The sequence below is a fragment of the Lemur catta genome, chromosome 16 (assembly GCF_020740605.2).
Source record: "Lemur catta isolate mLemCat1 chromosome 16, mLemCat1.pri, whole genome shotgun sequence".
In the NCBI taxonomy this organism is placed as follows: Eukaryota; Metazoa; Chordata; class Mammalia; order Primates; family Lemuridae; genus Lemur; species Lemur catta.
This window is the reverse complement of record NC_059143.1, coordinates 16,896,371-16,917,247: the sequence shown is the minus strand read 5'-3', so window position 1 is coordinate 16,917,247 and position 20,877 is coordinate 16,896,371. Positions and strand designations below refer to the sequence as shown.

At 39.7% G+C, this 20,877-nt stretch overlaps 1 protein-coding gene across 1 annotated transcript in view; it reads right to left on the bottom strand.

The window, feature by feature from the left end:
• Positions 1-20,877, bottom strand: part of TTC39C (tetratricopeptide repeat domain 39C) — a 106,637-nt gene that overhangs the window by 34,508 nt on the left and 51,252 nt on the right. The window contains exons 5-6 of the mRNA XM_045527559.1: positions 13,489-13,843; positions 11,549-11,717 (exon numbers count right to left, since the gene is read on the bottom strand). Of these exons, the coding sequence (XP_045383515.1) occupies positions 11,549-11,717; positions 13,489-13,843 (524 nt within the window). The remainder of the gene's footprint in view (positions 1-11,548; positions 11,718-13,488; positions 13,844-20,877) is intronic.

Below are 20,877 nucleotides of genomic sequence, written 5' to 3'. Positions count from 1 at the left end.
ATTTAAAAACAGATGAAAGGTAAAATATAAAGATATTTCAAAAACATGTTTTATCTATTTTAAGAATCTAATGCAATAACAGGAAGAGAAAATATGCTTGAATCAAAAGTATATCCCTGAAATACAGAGGGGATTACAAATTAAACCATATGAACCTCTCACACATACAAAGAGGCAGGAATATATAGTCAGATAGTTTTCAAAACATCAGTTTACAATCTAAAAAAAAAATACAATAGTCTACATCCTAGTTTAGGAAGGAAGGTAAGTTTCATTTCTGAATTCATGAAGTCTGTTATTATTAAATATAACAATAATATATTATATATTTGAATGTTCACATTTCCCACAATTAAATGTAATGTGATATAATTGAAAATGAAAGTAGTATAATGGGGGAAAATATGATAAACATCACTAATAATTATACATTTAGAATTTGAGCAGATATATGAGAAATACAAGTATATATCATTTTATTGCAGTTCACAGATACTACATTTTTCTTTTTATAAATTGCAAGGTTTGTGGCAACCCCGCATCAAGCAAGCCGGTCGGCGCTATTTTTCCAACAGCCTGTACTCACTTAGTGTTTCTGTGTCCCATTTTGGCAATTCTTCAAATATTTAAAACTTTTCCATTATTATTATATCTGTGATCAGTGATCTGTGATCAGTGATCTCTGATGTGACTACTGTAATTGTTTTGGGACACCATGAACCGTGCCCATAAAAGACAGTGAACTTAATAAATGTGTGTGTTCTGACTGCTCCAATGATCCATCGTCCCCCCACCTCCCTCCCTCCCCTCAGGCCTCCCTAGTCTCTGATACACAACAATATTGACATTAGGTAATTAATAACCCTACGATGGTCTCTAAGTGTTCAAGTGAAAGGAATAGTCTCATGTCTCTCAGTTTAAACCAAAAACTAGAAATGATTAAGCTTATTGCAGAAGGCATGTTGATAGCCAAGACAGGCTGAAAGCTGGGCCTCATGTGCCAAACAGCAAAGTCGTGAATGCAAAGGGCAAGTTCTTGAAGGAAATAAAAAGTGCTACTCCAGTGAGCGTACAAATGATAAGACAGGAAACAGCTTTACTCCATAGGAGGAAAGTTTGAGTGGTCTGGCTAGAAGATCAAACCAGCCACAACATTCCCTCAAGCCAAAGCCTCATCCAGAACAAAGCCCTCACCTAACTCTCTTCAATTGTGAGGAAGCTGCAGAAGAAAAGTTTGAAGCTAGAAGAGGTTGGTTCATGAGGTTTAAGGAAAGAAGCCGTCTCCATAAGATACAAGTGCAAAATGAAGCAGCAAGTGCTGATGGAGAAGCTGCAGCAAGTTATCCAGAAGGTCTAGCTAAAATCATTGATGAAGGTGGCTGCACTAAACAGCACAGTTTCAGTGGAGACAAAACCATCTTCCACTGGAAGAAGATGCCATCTAGGACTTTCAATAGCTAGAGGGGAGAAGTCAATGCCTGGCTTCAAAGCTTCAAAGAACGGCTGACTTTCTTGTTAGGGGACAATGCAGCTGGTGACTTTAAGTTGAAGCCAAAGCTCACTCACCATTCTGAAAATCCTAGGGTCCTTCAGAATTATGCTAAGTCTATTCTGTCTTTGCTCTATAAATGAAACAACAACAAAACCTGGATGACAGCACATGGTTTGTAGCACAGTTTAGTAAATATTTTACTTAAATATTTTAAGCCCACTGTTGAGAACGAATGCTCAGGAAAAAAGATTACTTTCAAAGATATTACTGCTTATTGACAACACATCTTGTCACCCGAGAGCTCTCTCTGATAGAGATGTGCAAGGATATTAATGTTGTTTTCATGCCTGTTAACACATTGTCCATTCTATAGCCCATGAAACAAAGAGAAATTTCTACTTTCAAGTCTTATTATTTAAGAACTAAATTTTGTAAGGATATAGCTGCCACAGACAGTGATTCCTCTGATGGATGTGGGCACAGTAAATTGAAAACCTCCTGGAAAGGATTTTCACCATTGTTGATGCCATTAAGAACATTTGTGATTGATGGGAGGAGGTAAAAATACCAACATTAACAGGAGTTTGGAAGAAGTTTATTCCAATCCTCATGGCTGACTTTCAGGGGTTCAAGAATTTAGTGGAAGAAGTAACTGCAGATGTGGTGGAAATAGCCAGACAACTGGAATTAGAAGCGGAGCCTGAAGATGTGACTGAATTGCTGCAATCTTATAAAACTGGGACAGATGAGAAGCAGCTTCTCATGGATGAGCAAAGGCAGTGGTGTCTTGAGATGGAATCTATGCCTGGTAAAGATACTATGAGCATTACTGAAATGACAACAAAGGACTGAGAATATGACATAAACTTGGTTGATCAAGCAGTGGTAGGGTTTGAAAGAAATGACTCCAATTTTGAAAGAAGTTCTGTTGTGAGTAAAATACTATCAAACAGCATCACATGCTAGAAAGAAAACTTTTTTGAAAGATTTCTTTGCAATTGATGTGACAAACTTCACTGTCTAAGAAACTGCTACAGCCACCCCGACTTTCTGCAACCATCATCCTGATTAGCCAATAGCCATCAACAGCAAGGCACGACCCTCCTCTGACAAAAAGATTATGACTTGCTGAAGGTTCCAATGATCATTAGCATTTTTTAGCTATCAAGTATTTTTAAACTAAGATAGGTACACTGTGTTTTTAGACATAACATTTATATGTACCGGGACACCAAAAAATTTGTGTGACTCGCTTTATTGTGATATTCTGTTTATTGCAGTGGTCTGGAACTGAACCTGAAAGGTCTCCAGGGTATGTCTGTAATTCTCACTCAAAAGTCATCAAATTTGGCTGAGTCAACAGCTTATATCCAAAGAAAGAGAGATTGTATAATACAGAAAATGCACACCCTCAGTAACACTTTTTAAAAACATCTTTATAGAGATATAAGTCAAATACCAGAAAATTCACCCACTTAAAGTATACAATTTAATGATCTTTGATATACTCAGAGTTTCACAACCATTACCACAATCTCAGTTTAAAGTATTTTCATCACCCAAAAAGAAACCATGTACCGAGTAGCAGTCCACCCCGCACTCTTCCCTCACCTACCACCACACCAAAGCAAGCAATAATCTATTCTCTGCCTCTATACCTTTGCCTAATTTGGAGATTTCATATAAATGGAATCACACAACATATGGTCTCTGTGCCTGGCTTTTTTCACATACATGTTTTCAAGGTTCATGTATGCTACAGCATGTACCAGTACTTCATTCCTTTTCATTGCTGAATAATATTCCGTTGTGTGACTATGTCATATATTGTTTATCCACCTATCAGCTGACAAACATTTGAGTTGTCCTCGCTTTTTGGCTATTATGGATAATAATATAGGCTTATGTTTTCATTTCTCTTGGGTATATTCCCAGGAGTGAAATTGCTGGGTCATATAGTAAATCTATGTTTAAGCTTCTTTTTTTTTTTTTTTAGACAGGATCTCACTCTGTCACACAGGCTGGGGTGCAGTGGTGTCATCATAGTTCACCACAACCTTAAACTCCTGGGCTCAAGCTATCCTCCTACCACAGCCTCCCAAGTAGCTGGGATTATAGGTGTGAGTCACCACGTCTGACCTTTTTAACATTTTTGGGAACTGCCAAACTGTTCCAAAGTGGCTGTAGCATTTTGCATTTCCATCAGCAATGAACAAGAGTTTCAGTTTCTCTGCATCTTTGTCAACATTTGTTACTGACTTGTTACTGGCTGTCTTTTTTATTATGGTTGGCCTGGTAGGTGTGAAATAGTACCTGACTTGGTTTGATTTGCATTTTCTTAATGACTGATGATGTCGAGCATCTTTTCTTGGGCTTATTGGTTATTTACCTATCTTCTTTGGAGAAATGTCTCTTCGGATTCTTTGTCCAGTCTTTAAATTGGCTTGTCTTTTTTATTATTGAGTTGTAATAGTTCTTTACATATTCTGAATAATAGTACCTTATCAGATACATAACTTGCAAATATTTTCTCCCATTCTGTGGTTTGTCTTTTCTCTTTCTGGATGGTAGTGTTTGTAACACAGGTGTTTCACTTTGATGTAATTCAATTTACCCATTTTTTCTTTCATCACTGGGTTTCTTTTGTCACTATGTTTTAGGCACTGATTTCTTAGACTGTGTCATGTCTAAGAAATCAGTGCCTAACCCAAAAGTTTTATAGTTTTAGATCTGACATTTAGGTCTATGTTCCATTTTGACTTAATTTTTGAGTATGGTATGAGATAAAGGTCCAACTTCATTCTTATGCATGTAAATATTCAGCTGTCCCTACTGAAAATACTATCATTTGCCCACTTATTTGTTTTAGTGTCCTTGTCAAAAGTAAATAGATTATAAAACTAAGGTTTGTTTCTTGACTGTCATTGATTATATGTCTATTCTTATGCCTGTACCACCCTTTCTTAATTTCTTTGTAGTACGTTTTGAGATTAGGAAGTATGAGTCTTCCAACTTTGTTCTTCTTTTTCAAGATTATTCTGACTATTCTGGGTCCCTTGAGTTTGGGATCAATTTGTCAATTTCTGCAAAAAAACAAGCTGTGATTTTTGATGGACATTTCATTGAATCTGTAGCTCAGTTAGGGGAATACTGCCATCTTAACAATATTGAGTCTTCTGATACAAAACATGGGATGTCTTTTCAGTAATATTTGAAGAACTATCTTTAAACTGCCTTAATTTGCATCATTATGGAAGTAAAAATAAATAGAAATATTAATAAAATCATGGGGTGGAATACTAATGCTGATACCATGCACAGAATAATGAATAATTATACTCTGACTCACTATTTCTTGAATATAATCTTTTGTCATTAACAAGAGCTATAGAGCTTTTCATACTCTTTGATTCTAACAATGCTACCACAGAGCTATAACCCAAGGAAACAACTCAATAAAAAAAAAATTGAAAATATGCTAAGATATTTGTTGTAGTACTTGCTATCCCAGTGAAATATTGGGAAACAACAACATTCAAATATCCCAACAAAAATTTCCTAATAAAAGGAGAATATCAAGTTATTAACACAATTGAAATCTAAATAGTCTGCCTGCATACCAAGTTTTTATACAACTATGTTATTACTTGTAAACATTAGATTTGTAAGCAAAATGCATAAAGTCTCATGTGTATTCTAAAGATCACAAAATAATTTGAAGTAGGACAGCTAGAATTTAATTATCACTGGGTTATTTTTATGAAGTTGCTTAACATCTTAAACTATTATGTATGTGTTTTGAAAGAAGATCTTGTCACCTGTAGCATGCAGAAGGACACATTGTGACAACCCACTTACTGACATGCAATTCAGCACTAATGCTGCTGAGTAGCAGAATCGGTTTAGCAATATTATGATCAAGGTCACCTAGCAATAGATTATGCATTGACCCCTACCCTTAAGACTATGGCTGATGTAGGCAAGGGACAGCTCATCCTCTTAGGCATACTTAGGAAGCTTAGGGACACAAATCAACATTAACTTTCTACTGGGTTTTCAATCCAACAGAGTTAAAAGAATAGCAAGTGTATAGGGGTTACTGTCATCTTCTCGTTTCAGTTCACAGTCATTAAACCACACAATATGGATTTATCTCACTGGAAAGTAGAAGACAAGTACATCCTCCATCTCTCCTACACCAGATTAAATCAATCTCTCATTTTCTGTACTTCTAAGAATAAATGGCAACCCTCTTTTTTGGTGCCTGAAGTAATTCAAAGAACCACGTGGGATGGAGGAAGAGGAGACTACAAATAACCGAACTTCAGAGAATTATTTCTCTTCCTGCATTGCCTTTTTCCTGAGCCTATAAATAACAACATTGCATCATGCTGACAGGGCATGCTGTTCAAATACAAAAGGCAGGCTTGCCCTTCAACAGATGCAAAGAAAAGCTGCCACCAAACAGCTCTGATAATGTCAACACACCCCAGAGATGGGATCGGGGTGCAGGCCCTCTGCATGTGGCACTTGTGCACTGGCCCCCACTGTCCACGACCACCGTGGGTCTCCCTGCTCAGTCTGATAAATGAATCACCAAACGGGTCAATGTCCTCTCTCCTGTCCCTGCCATCACCATGAACTGCACAAACACAACCAGTGCAGACCTCCCACTTATTCTGGGAGTCACCAATGAAAAATGGGATTTTATATTAACAAAAGTACCGAGAGAAAGCACGAAGGCCACCTTTAAAGAGGTACCTCTCGCCGTGGACGACGTCTGAAATAATGAGTGGACAAAAGGTCCTGGGACAGAACACAGGCACACCGGGGCGGGAGCGAGCAGCAAGCCTTTCACACAGAACTTCATTAGGAATAGAAAACGAGGGAGGACTCTGCATCCTCCTGAAAGGAACTGGGGCCCAGGGTGATGCGAATATGGTGAAGTAAAGGTCAGGCATCAAAGAGTCCCCGCAGACACTGCTCATGGGGGAGAAAGCACAGGCCACCACCATCACGCCTTTCCCAGCAGGGAGGGGACGCAAAATAGCAGGGCGGAAAAACAAACAAATAAGGCAGCTTCAAAGAAGAGAATGATTTTGTAATCAGGGTTCCAGAAGCAGGACGATGCCTACCACATCATTCCAAATGGTAGGAGACACGAGCCCCTCCTGAGATATGCATTGTTTGATTCTTGATTCCGGACACACGCACAGAAGCCACCAGTACATCTGGGGCTTATTTATAGTTGGGAGCTGCAGACAAGGCAAATAGACCAATATGTTCCTTCCATGTATGTCTGTGTGTGTGTATATAACATACATGTATATATGATGCATGCATACGGGACACATACACACGTACACACAAATAGATAAAGCTCACTGTAACTTCTTCAGTGTGGCCTCTAGGCCTTGTACAAATCTCGACTTTGTCCCCAGGAAGTCCTACTGCGATTGTTTGAGAGGCAGCTATATTAAAAGCGCCCTCCCAGTCTCAGCTCCAGAAGTACAGGGCCTCATGCATTCTCATCTCCGTACTCCCAGCAGAAAGCACACAGCTTCGTTTAATGCATTTACTTTTTACTTCATTTAAATTTATTCAATTCAGTTCTTTATAACCACAGCTTTGAAATAAAAGTGTGACTCTAAAGAAATGAAACTGATTCTTTAGCCAGCACATCAGAATGTAAGTATTTGATTCAGTATTCTTGTTAGGAGGCCATCCTCTTATTCCAATTATCAAGACACTTTTGCATCATCTTCTTTGGAACTGGCTTCAGAAACACATTTAGGTGCCACACAAGACAAGGAGACAGTCCTTGATAATCAACCTCCTTTTTAAACTAAGAAATGACAACACTCACATTGAGCAACAGATTTGCTGCCAATAGACTCACTCATCTATTCATTCAACAAATATACACTGAGGGCCAGTCCTGTGCTAGGCCCAGATTTGTTCCCAAAAACCAAACCCAAGGTTTTAAAATGTCAGCATGCAGGATGTTCACGACGTATAGGCTCAAGCTCAGGAGACAGTTTCAAAGTAAGTTCTCAAAATGTTTGCATAATAGCAACTTTGTTAGAATACAGTCATTAACTTTATAGAAAACTACTTTCATTCATTCAAATATTTGGGCATTTAGAGATAAATGGACTAACATTAAAAATTAGTTACATTACTAAATAGGCGCACCATATGAGGTGTGTATATGAAAGTGTGTATTTATATAAAACTAAATACATATACACATGTTACATACAAACTAGATTGTTAAAGCTGGAGGGGAGAAAAGTTGTGCAAATCTGTATTACATAAAGAAAAAAGAAGGGTAGAGCAAAATAAAAATAGTTCACTAAAATATAGACTTTTCCCTAATACTTTAAAAATAATCAACAACAACAGAAAAATACTCATTAATCACTTGTCTCTTAATGGACTTAACATGACTATAGGTTTAATTGGATGAAAATTAAGTGAACATTAATGAAAAATACAAAATTCAAAGCTATAACTACCAATTCGCATTTGAGAACTGAGATTACTATGTAACACATGGGTCCATTTCCTAACAGCTGTTTGCATTATGGAAATTCAGGGAAGAGTCACTAGCTGTGCAGTACCTACAGCCCCTAGAGCTACCTCCACACCCATTTTGCCAATCACAGGCCTTGCTTTCCTGACAGCTCTCAACATCAAAACAAGTTCTTTCTCCCAAAAAAAAAAAAAAAAGAAAAAGAAAATTTGATACTCGATTTCCCAGGCTTAAGCACTCAGCAGGAATAATAGCAACCATCACACCATTACTTAGAGTTTACCACATGCTAGGTACTGCATTAACCCATTCATTCCTCCCAGCAATGCGATAGGTACACACACACACACACACACACACACACACACACACACACACACACAGGAAGAGTTAAGGAAGACAAGGTAGACAGTAAGAACAACATAAGGAGCAGAGAAGGTTCGAGGTGCAGGTAGGTACTGCAGACACACAGTGGGGAGAAGCAGAGGCAGTGAGGAGAGAGAATTCTTCCTGCGGTCTGGCCAAGAAAATCCTGTGCTCACCAGCTGAGGTGCAAATGGACCCCAAGTACCACCAAAGCGTAGCACTTCACTGCAAGTTCAATTGAGGCCACAACAGAAGCTCCTGAAGCCGTTTCAACCAGGTATATGCACAAGTGGCAGGATAGGAGCAGATCTGTTAAAGAAATCATCCTCCCATGTGCCTTCTAAATGGACCCAAACAACGAAGGGCGAAGTATATAAAAAGTCATTAATGAAACTAACAGAGAAAGTGGACCCTGCACGTGATTTGCAAATAAAGAGTACAGGAAAATGAAAACTGATGGGCACGTACTGCGCTGGTCACCCTGCATGACAGCGAGCTTACACAAAAGCAGCTGTTCAAATACCTTTGCAGATTCTGAGTCACTGAGGAAACTAAGTTGGTGTCAAAGGATGCACCTGCCTAAATTAGAGCCCCCAGGCCACATTTTGTGAGTGTGTATTGATAAGAGCTCAAGAGACCCTATCTCTAACCTAAAGGCTCACTGAAAAAAAAAAAAAAAAGATTAATTGCAAGCAAATTAATCATCTGAGCTGTGCATGTTTTCATAAACTGAGTCACGGCCTTAGAGGCCCTCTGCAAATGAAGGATGCCACCCTCTGATGCTTTCCCGCACGTGTACTTGGGAAGATCAATGAAACACTGGTGTCTGGGCACCTTGAGGATAAGAACAACCACGTTTCAAGTTAGCCCTAAAATCTTTTCATCCTCTGGACCTTTGGGAAGAACCAAACAGAAACACATCACATTTGGCTTGGCCCTAAAGCAGGAGCTCACTAAATAAGAGCAGTGACAGATCTTGTGTCCTTTTTCTTAAAACCAAATACCAGTTAAGTAAGCAAGCCATGCTACCACGAAGAAGTTCTAATACCTACCCCCTGCACTCTGATCACAATTATCTACCCCAAAGAGACAGAATATCTGCTAAGAGCTACAATGTGGACTATGCACCTCCAAGGACCATATTTATAGGAATCCTTTGATGGAACTGTGGCTTCTTTATTTCTAGAACCATTACAACAACAAAGAATGACCACTTACTTTTAGCACTCACTCGGTCCCTTACAAGAATTAACCATGGAACAAACTAAAACCATGCCAAATTGAGTTTTTTTGGGGAAAAAGTTATTAGTTTAACCAATTTTTGTTTTAAAATGAAAAATTAACTCCAATGGCAAGCATGACAAAATATAAATATTGACTTTTATATTTCTGTTAAACAGCTTCAAAACCCAATTTAGAGCATTAATTCATCAGTAGAGTAAAGGGAGATAATTCTAATCAATAAATGCCTAATGCTAAGGTACCTCATTGCTCTGTTGCTCACAATTTTAAACTTCAGGCTTTTAGCCCTGCAAATCTCTGCTGAACACTGAATCTAGCATTGTCATGTTCAAAGCTATTCAAAATGTATAATGTCTGTCCTTTAAGAAATTTAAATCGGTGAAAACACTCATCCTGTACCTACCTTTCGTTTCAGAGATGATTTAGTCAATTTAAGTGTTATTTCCTCCTGCACAAACCCAAGGGAATGCAGGAACTTCAACAGTCTGAACATCCTTCCCTATAAGTAGGGCCCTAACCCTGAGTTTTAAGGGAAATAACACTGACAAATAGACCAGACTGCACAGGAAATTAATCAGAACTACGTTTTTAAAAGCAAGAGAAAAAAAGGGAGAAATACAACCAAAGGCTTACGAGCCTGAATGCAAATAAAAACTGTTTCAAGATAATGAGAAGAAAAATAAGTTGGATATGGGTTTACATATGGGTTTAAATAGTTCAGATCCTGGTGAGCTTTCTGCAGTAGATTTCATTTATAAACTATTTGTATCATCTCCAAAATACATCTTCCACCTAGTGGAAGATCTTCTCTAGTGGCTTAGAGAAAGTTAGAGAATTGCTCTGAGGAGTCCTCAGATTTAAGGAGTCACTTTGTGAAGGGAAAAAAATGATTGGGGAAGTAATTTAACTTCATTTCCCCCACTGCCACCCCCACCCAAATGAACAACTCATCCCTGTGCCAATAAAAGCCCTCCTAGGCAAAAATCTTCAAAGGGACTCATAGGGTTTGCTGGGGACTGACTTGCAGAGTGCCTGGTTAACTGGGGGACAGATGCTGTTAAAACCTCAAACTGATGCACTGATGATCATTGGTGCAAACAAGGATGGTGCACCTAGCATAACAGCAACCTTCTTTCCTATGCATGACTGATTTGTTATATTGTTATTTTTCTACAAACCCTCATAACCTCAAGCAAACAGATAAAAAAGAGATGCAAAGGAGAAGTAGAATTTTCCAAAGACCAGGGCATTTCTGGTACTGGAGTGAGACAACCCAGGCTCACTCACCGGGTCAACTCAGGAAGTTACTTAAAGTCCTCTTGGATCCTGTTTTTGGTTTGGTTTTGTTTTTCTATAACATGCAGATGACAATTTTACAGCTATGTCATAGAGGTGTTCTGAGAATTAAATGGGTAGCATGTGTAAAGCCACTGACATAGTTGTGAGCCAAACTAAGCACAAGAAAACGTGACAAAAGCCACTATTATTTCAAAGCTGATGCTGCCCTGACATTTAAGGTAGTAACGTTTGTATAAATCAATTGTTAGCCAGGACCAAAATTTGGAAATAGATTATTAGTAACTCAGGGAGGGAGAAAATTGTATTTCGTATTTTTCAACTAAGAGGACTTAATAATGCTCACAAACGTTAAGCTTCAAGTACACCAATCTCGTCTCTCTACCAAGGAAGGATCGTACCCCTCCTTCGCCCATGTCTCCTGAACAGACGGTAACTGACTAACATCCTGCATTCCTGGAAGGTTCTTCCTCAGCAATGACACAATGAAAAGCAAAAGAACAAAATGTTCCCGGGCCCTGTGACATTCTGGCTTGTTTTGATATTAGTCCTCAAGTGAGAATTAGAGATTTGATCATCAGAGGCTTTATTTTAAAAAGAAGAGGAAGGCACAGTACCTCTAATCGTTGTATCCGTCCCTTGAAAAACATAAAGAGGGAAGAATTGGGATAAGCAGCTTCTTTTTTGAGGAGAATTTCCTTAGCTTCGTCCAGGCCTGCTTTGTTATCACTGCCGTCCAAGGCAAAAAACGGGCGGACCACTGTGTGGTACCAGAGCAGCGCTAACCTAAAGGAAGAGGGAGAGCAATATTGAGCAAATCATTTTTCTTATGTTGTTTCTATTTTTTTAAAAAATCAGCACATGTTCTTCCAACACACATTCTTTCCAAAGAAAACTTACTATGCAGTTTTTAAAGAAGTAAAATCAGAATGTCTTTCTCCATTTTAGTTTTGTCAATATTTGGAAAACTGCACCTTTAGCACAACATATAAATCATCACCTATATACCCTTCCATCAAATAAGAGGATAATAAGGTAAGAGAAGCATTTAGCTTTTCTGAACCTTCCAGATGGATCGCTGAAGAGATGACTGATTGAAATCTCTGAATTCTACACCTTGCTCATCAACGCACACATTTGAAACAGAACTGATCACCATGAATTTACTGTCCCCTCGTAAGAAAAGCTTTACTCTTTTTACAAAAGGAAAATGTTGGCTTCCCTTATGTTCACAAAGCTTAGGGTGTAAGCCTAGAACTCAAATTTAAATACAGAAACCACAGACACAAATGACATTACATTAGTGACAGGACCATGACAGTGTCCTGTCAACCCTTGCTCTGGCCTTTGAGGATGTTCAATTTAAAAGACAAGCTAATAAATGAATTACTTAAAATTTCCTTATTTGAAACTCGTAACTTTCAAGAAAAATGCCATGTTAAACTAAATAAACAAAACAGGTTCACTGGGATTTGCTTTAATGAGTAGAGAAAAATGTTTAACCAACATATCAAATATTTTTATGTAAATGAAACTTCTGGTATGGTTGTAAATTTCATTCTCCTGTGGAACTCATACTACTTACGTTATTAACTCCATTCACTCTTTTCTCAGATATATGCACAAAGTAATATTAAGATATATTCAGACAAATGATCACAAGTTACAAATCAGATCATTCAGATTAATAAAGGACTACTGTTTGTATAAATGAGTTTGGGGAGACACAAATATTTTTTTAAATGAAACATTAATGATATTTTTAGTAGCTACCAACTAGGAGTTAACATCCAAATTTGTCAATAGTGACCCAAGTAGAAATAGTGCTAAGGTCCTCTGTGATATCAAGATTTTGGGGGGAAAATTTTGACAAATGGTATAATGTTCGACAACAAACATCTGGTCATTAAATCACAAATGATAAATATCTGCCAGGTTGAAAAAAAAATCACATCACTTTTAACTGATGTAGAAATGGGTGAATCTTCACTCTAGATAGTTACATCAGCTTTCTCACGTTCTCTGGTTTAAATAATTGTTATTCACGTTTAGACTGAACCATGTAGCATGACTTAATTTAGTGGAACAGCACAAAATATCCAAGCCACATATAAGAAACCAACTGACCACCTATAATTACCCAGCAAAATTATCCAACATGAAGATGCTTTATAAGAATAAAAATTTCAGAACAACAGAAAAGGCTTATATTTTTGGCTCCTGAGTCCAAAAATCAGGATTGTGAATCTCAGCGACTCTGGTCAAAGTCAAAAGAACTGCTTAAAAAAACATTTGAGGTTGAAAGATAAGGTCACTTTACCAGTTTAAAATACAGGCGTCATGAGACTTAGGAACAGTGCCTTGTTCCCTAACTAAAGTCAGAACTGCCACCACCACCATCATAGAACACGGTCCTCGGTGTTGCATTAAGACATAAGGTACACGTCCTGTCAACCAGCCATCATTTTACCTGAAGTTTCCTTTAAAGTCTTTGATTGTGGTTTACTTACTTTCAACACTATATTATCTACCAAAGCATTGCAATATAGCTACTCACGTAGCTAAAGGGGCCTTCATGTCCTTACTTTCGCTTGCATACATCAGTGAAGAAAGCCCCTGTAGGCGGTCTCCAGGAAAACCCAGCAGGTTGATGATTTTGAGCAGGTTTGGGGGCACCATGGATATGCAAAGGTGAAAAAGGCCATATCCAAAGCTAACAGCACCTTTCAGTCTGTTTAGAGACTCCTCAGACACCCCTTCAGCCACAATGTGATTATCATTTGCAGCATCAGAAGTCAAGGACTCTTCAGTTAGCTTCTTCTGATGCAGCTCCTGAAGGGCATTGATGTCCAGATAGCATTTATTGTAAATCTTCCAGGCCTTCCTAAGGATCCACCCACCTTTTATGTAGGCTACAAAGAGAAGGAGAGAAAAGCATTCAAAAGTAAGCCTTCAAAATAATTTTTGTATTTGAATAGTAAAGGATATTGAAAAATAACCCAAAAGTCAAGCAAAAATTTAAAAACATAAAAATTATTAGCTATCGCTGCACCCTTTTTTTCTTCATAGTGCTTCCTGAAATGCCTTCTTTCCGTTGGTTTCCCTTCACTACACTGGATGACCACTGGCGAAAGCCATGTGTTTTTGTGCATTGTTGTATCAAGCCCCTCATGCAGTAGCTAGGGCAGAGTATATAACACATGCCGAAAGAATGAATGAATGAATGAATGAATGCATCACTTGAACCCAACTTTTTTTCCCATGTGTTCTGTGACAGCTTCCACCACGTCTCTTAACTACTCTGGTACTTTCCTAATAAACCTCTTTTCTAAATCATGCATTTGTCTGCTCTGTGTTTCCTTCTTAACCTAGTTTACCGTTAAATTTATACCCAAGCACCAAGTGTGGCATCTTGCCAAAAAGTAAAACAAGCAAACAAAAAGGATTAATTAATATTTACTGGGTAAAAAAAAATGGCCAGTTTATAACCAAAAAAGTCATTCATGTTAAATGCAGAAATGCAAAGAACCCCCCATTTGCCTAGATATGACATCTACTGTGTGCCTTAACATGCCTTGGTAGAATGGCTCCATCTGGTCTATGACAATGGCATTTGCCCACGGCCCCAACCCAGAGGGACCCCCAGTGAGGAGGGCAGCAAAGAAAAAGTCACTACACATCAGAGGGTAAAAATCTATTATTTAAGCCACTTCTATTATTTCCCATTAGGCGAATTTTTCTTACTAGAGCCCGCTCGAGAACATGGATATGAAGAAGACTTCAAGGCAAAGAGGTAAGACATGGGGTTCACCACCATCCCTGGCCCACTGGCCCGCAGACAAGCCCTCAGGACCTTGCTGCCAACTCTCCTAAGAACATTTCACATTCAGGGGAGGAGTGGGGGTGGGGGGAAGTCGATTTACATGTGATTATCTGAGAGCATCATCACTGCATTCTTGAGGAAAGACTGTCTGTAGGGAATTCTTTGTAAAACAAAGCTCTCATAACTGCAAGAGAGCTTATCCACTGGGCACTGTCACTAATATGATACCGGCTCTGACCCTCATGTACAAAGGGACAATATGAACTGCCACAGACTTCCAGGTCCTTTAGAACAGCAGGAAAATAAGGTTTTAAAACGCTATCTTTAAATTTCAGAAAATATATAATATAAAACAAAAATCTGATTTACAAATGCCCAATGTCTGCATTGAAAGTGATGTGAGAGTATATGGTACGTGCAGAAAAGAGTTAACATAGTAGGCCTGACTGCTACCCTTCAAAAGGTCTGCTAACAAGGTGGGCCCTTGGTTGAACCGGGAACTTGCAAAGTACTTAGCACTCCCAGAACTGGTAAGAGTGGCTCACCATGTGTGCTTACACCGCACGAGCAATATGGTTTATACTGAACGCCCGCTTTATTTCTGGGAGTCTGAAATTTGAGTATGTGCCAGGCAGGGGGGTGCCTACATGATTAGCCCCCAGTAACAACTCTGGGCACTCAGTCTCTAACGGGATTTGCTGGTTGGTAACATTTCATCCGTGTTGTCACAGCTCGGTGCTGGGGGAATTGAGCGTGTCCTATGTGACTCAGCGAGAACAGATCCTCGGAAGCTTGTGCCTGGTGGTTTCCCCTGGGCCTCACTCCATGTACCTCTTCCCTTTCTTATTTTGCTTTGTATACTTCTGCTGTAAGAAATCACAGCTGCGATGATTATACGCCCAGTCCCCAAGCACATCATCAAACCTGGGGGTGGCAAGCTATTAGGTTACTGAAGCATATCAATTTTCTGGCAAATGATGCCCACACCTCCTATGGGATCACAAGTAAAAACACAACCATGCTGCAAGTTCTGGGTGATTAACGGCCTACCGTCTATGTCCACTGAAAAGAATGCTATAAGGTAGAGTGAACAAGTAAAATAAATTAGTTTATAAAAGTTTTTTTTAAAGGGAACTATTTTTTTTACTCTATAATGATAAAAGTAATACACATTTGAAACAATTTCTTTTCATTTGGTTTTATTTAACAGAACTATTTACTGTACAAACACTACATTTCAGGCACCGTTCTGGGTGAGTCTTCCTTTAAGAGGCTCAGTGACTTTTTTCCCTCCTAAATGGAAGTGCAATGGGAAAAGACAGGTTGGAGAAAACCCTGGAGCTTCTCTGTATACTAACACAGTGGATTCTTAAGTTTTGGATTCATCCCACGTTGCCTACAAACAAGAAAGATGGTTCTCAGTTGTGGTCCAAAGAGCTGAGGATTTAAGAAAAAAGCAGAAAAGGGAAAAATAATAAATAGGAAGCTAGACTATATATTCTTGAAAACCCAAAAGTCATTGGGATCCAATTGAAAACAAATAATCATTGGCTACAGATAAAAAAAAGAAAATCTGTAACCCTAAAAATGTTAATCAGCTATTGAGTAAGTTTCTGTTACAAGCCTGGGACTGCACATGGCATCTGAGGGACACGAAAGAACCATACAAAATAATCCGGGTCCTCCGAATGCCCACAATAAAATAAGAAAAGAAAACAAACATAAATGAAAAAAATAAGCATACAACATTATATGTATTTATTTAAATGCTCCTCTGGGTCATATGTAAAAGAGTGAAAACAAATAATGGAGAGATTATGAGTGAACTGCCCTATTTTATTTCCTTTTTTGTCATCAAATTGTTTTCCATGTAATAAATACATAAATAAATTTAAAAGTGCAGAGTAAGTATGGCAGGATTTCGGTGTGAAACTGTGCCCCCTCCCACTGCCATCCCTAACTGGAAATTTGGGGGGAAAAATGTAACTCCATGTTACCCCGCATTTTCCAGGCTACCTTAGCCTCATTACAGGAAGTGGAGCTTGCATTGAGGGAAAGGCAATGTTCTGGGAGAAAGGAGCAGAAGTGTGAGTACGAAGGAACAGATGGGCAAGCTGTTCAGAGGCAGAGTGACACAGGGGACACCCTGGGACAACAGGCAGCATGTCCAGCTGAGGAGGGAACACCTGCTACCAGAGAAACGGGAATGTCTGAAATTGGGGTTGAAGAGACTGGGGTTAGAGAAATGAATTGTGACAATCCGGATCTCAGGTGAGGAATTACAGAATTGGATGGCAGAACTGGAGACAAACATTAGAATCCAACAGCTTCCGAATGCACAGAGCTCAGTCAATAAAACACGAAAACTACAGAGTAAAACCTCATTTTCATAGGATATAAATGAAAAGAATTCAACACGTCTTTAATTTCATGCTTAAGACAGGAGCATCAGTACTGGTGTCTAATAGCACTTGTTAAAGACTCGACAGGAACAAGCTTTAAGGCCCTTAATTTGAGCCTGGGAAACAGAACCCAAAGCTTTGGACTGCGTCAAAGATTATAAACTGAAATATGTGCAAACAAAAACCGTATTACCCATGTCAAGAGAGATTTTGCTTTTATTAAGGTTATTAAGTATGAAATATCTGATTTCCTTAAGTACTAAGTTTGACAGTTGATATCTCTGACATTTTACTTTGACATTTCTTGGTTTATTTTTATTGTAAAGGCACATCCTCGGTCTTTCAAATGCACAGTTTGGCTTGGGATTATCTTTCGAAGTTTTTTTTAGAGCAATTTTTGTGAAACCATGGATATGTCAAAAATTTGTGTTATTTTCAAATATGAGTTCTATCGTGGAACTAATACAGCACAGACAGCTCAAAATACCAACACATTTGGTATTTTGGGAAATATATGGCTAATGAACGTACAGTATGTCAGTGGTTTGTGAAGTTACGTTCTGATGATTTTAATCTGGAAAATGAGCCACGTGGACAACCTGACACCAAGGTGGATAATGATGAGTTGAAAGCTGCAGTGGAAGTGAATCCATTTCAACCTATGCATGAATTAGCAGCAAGGTTTGACATTACTATTCCAACAATTTTGGACCATTTGAAACAAATGAGCAAGGTAAAGAAGCTGGATAGATGGGTTCCGCATGAATTAAATGAGTGTCAGAAGAGAAATCATCTCGGACTTTGCCCTTCTTTGCTGTCATGACATAAAGGGGAACCATTTCTACATCATATTGTTACATGTGATGAAAAATGGATTCTTTTTGACAATCGCAAGTGTTCGGCATAATGGTTGGACAAAGATTAAGTGCTGAAACACAGTTCAAAACTGAATATTCATCAAAAAAAGCTAATGGTGTCTGTTTGGTCGTCTAGTGCTGGTACTATCCACTACAGCTTCATGAAACCTGCTCAATCGATTACAGTGGATGTCTACTGCAATCAATTGTACAAAATGAGAGGATGCTTGCGATTAAGCAGCTGAAATTGTTCAACAGAGACAGGCCAATCCTCTTGCAAGACAACACTTGACCGTATGTTGCACAAAGAATGCTGCTCCGACTACAGAGGCTAGACTTGGAAACTCATCCACCATATTCACCAGACCTTGCACCAAGTGACTACCACTTCTTCCAGGCTTTGGACCACTTCTTGCAATGAAAAATATTTAATTCTCAACAAGCTGTGGAAAACACCTTTTACAATTTTATTGCCACTTGCTCTCCAGGCTTCTTTGCTGCTGGCATAAACAAGCTACTGTTAAGATGGCAAAACTATGTTGATAGTTTAGGTGCAAACTTTGATTAATTGTACTGCTTCTTGTCTGAGATATAATAAACTACTTCTGATTTCAAATCGGACATGTCATATCTAATGACCTAATACTACTTTCTATGTTCAACTTGGCACTGAAATGGGTTTCCCAGGACTTGCCCTACTCCCCATCCCAAACTCTGAACCATCCAGCCACAGCCAGACCCCACCGGTTGAGGCAAAGGTCAAGGGAGGACGCAGCAGAGAGCAGCATGCCCTGCACTGCAGCCACCGCAGGAGGGACGCTCTGGCAGCTCCACACAGCAGTGCCACCAACGAGCACACATCTTCCCAACAAGCAGAGAACATGGTACTCAAGAGCCACACACTCCGCACTGCCTGCCATCCACTCCTCTAAAAGGTCAAATATAAATCATTTTAGCCGTCCTTATCTCCCTGTGCCTGTGGAGGGAGGCAGAGAGAACAGAAAACCACAGACCACTTCTCCCACCCTATGAGGGCCAAGTGGCAATCAGCAGAGAGCTGGAGGGCAGATAGGAAACCTTTCCCAGTGTGGGGGTGGAAGTCCTTCCTAGGAAAGGACAAGAGTCGCCTAGAAAATGAATGTATCAAGTTACCCTAAATTGCTCTTGGAAGAAATTTTGTAATTTTTCAGGTAGATTATATCTGGCGAGAGCACCTGCCATAGCATCCTGTCTGTTCATCTATCCTAGAAGGAGGCTGCTTAGCACCGTAGTGGAAGGTAAATTCAGGCTTCCTTTCTTGTGTCCCAAATAATATACTTTGAAGGACAAAAGATGATTAAGTTTCACCAGTCAGCCCCCCTCACCATCGACAGACTTCTAATAGGTGCACTTCTCCAATCCCAATATCCTTTCTGAGTGGTGTCATCTTTCTTCCATTCCCTCCCTTTAATTCACATAAGACACACCCAACATGTGCTACATACACAAAGGCACCGCAGGTGCCAGGGACGTGGAGAGGGAAATGGCCTTCATTCTTTATAACCCTGCTGGGGGACAGGATCAGGAACCCTGATCTTCCTTCCCAAACGTCTGGAATCACTCATTTCCTGTGCAACCCCTGTGACAAACTTATGTCTCTACTGGTTAAAGTATCTCTCTGAATTAGAACTTATTTACTCATCTTTTCCCGCTAAACCATGAGATCCCCCTGGGCAAGAGCTGCATCTCATCCATCTCTAGACCACCAGCATGTATCATCTCACAGAATCTGACACGTAGTAAGTGCTTAATAAATGTGGGAAGGAGGTAAAACAGCAGGTGGACGGACATAGTCCCTGCTCGGAAGGATTTACAGTCTAACGCTTTAGGGGGACACGTAAACAAAGTTCGTGCTGCTGTGTGATGGGTGCTGTACCTGGTGATGTACTAGGTACCCATGGCACAGCAACAAAGGCCAGGCTGATGAAGTCAATGAGGAGGGAGTGCAGGGAGGAAGAAGGCCTGGGCTGCACTCCATTAGGCAAGAGAGAAAGGGCTCAGGTGTCCAAGCTGAGGGGGGAGGCTGAACAAAGGCACGAGGTGGCAGAGGGATTCGGGGGATGGCGAGGAGCTCTGAGTGCTAGATAGAGGCATGGGAGGGCAGCAGGCCAGGAAAGGGACAGGTTCTTACATGGCACCCAAAAGAGGAACTGGAACTTTACCTTGCAGGCGAGGAAGGCCAGCCAGGCACTCAAACCACAGGTGTAAGGGGTTTTAGGAAGGTGGCTCCAGCGGCAATGCAGGGAGTGTGGCCCGGAGGACAGCGTGAGGCAGCAGGTGGCTCCTGCTCTATCCCAGCGCTAGTTTCCCAGGGCACAGGGAGCAGGGGAGGGAGAAATCCCTGAGAAACCTGGGTCTCTGGGCCACTGGAAAGGTGGTGGTGCAAGTAACCAGACTCAGGTGACGGGCAAATGGTGAGAACACGAGAAATTCAGCGAGGAAACAGGAAAACCAGGGCTCCAGCCCTGGGTCTGTCACCACCAACAACACATGTGACTCATTCACCCTCAACCATCTCACCTGTCACATAAGGAAGACAATCTCATTCAAGGACAATTCACTGAGCATATGCTATGCCCAGAATACAAAGGTGAGCAAGACATGGGCCCTTTCTTCAACTCCAAAAGGAAATGAAGGAAACTTATGATAAAACAAGGTGGTAAGTGCCATAAAATAGGTTTTACCAATAACCTATTTTTACCACAAAAGTAATATAGGCTTACTGCCAAAAAAAAAAAAAAAAGACCCTTGGATAATAGTGTAAATCAAAAAGATATAAAAAAGTGTGGGAAAATGAAGGGAGATGATGGGGCAATTCATTACAA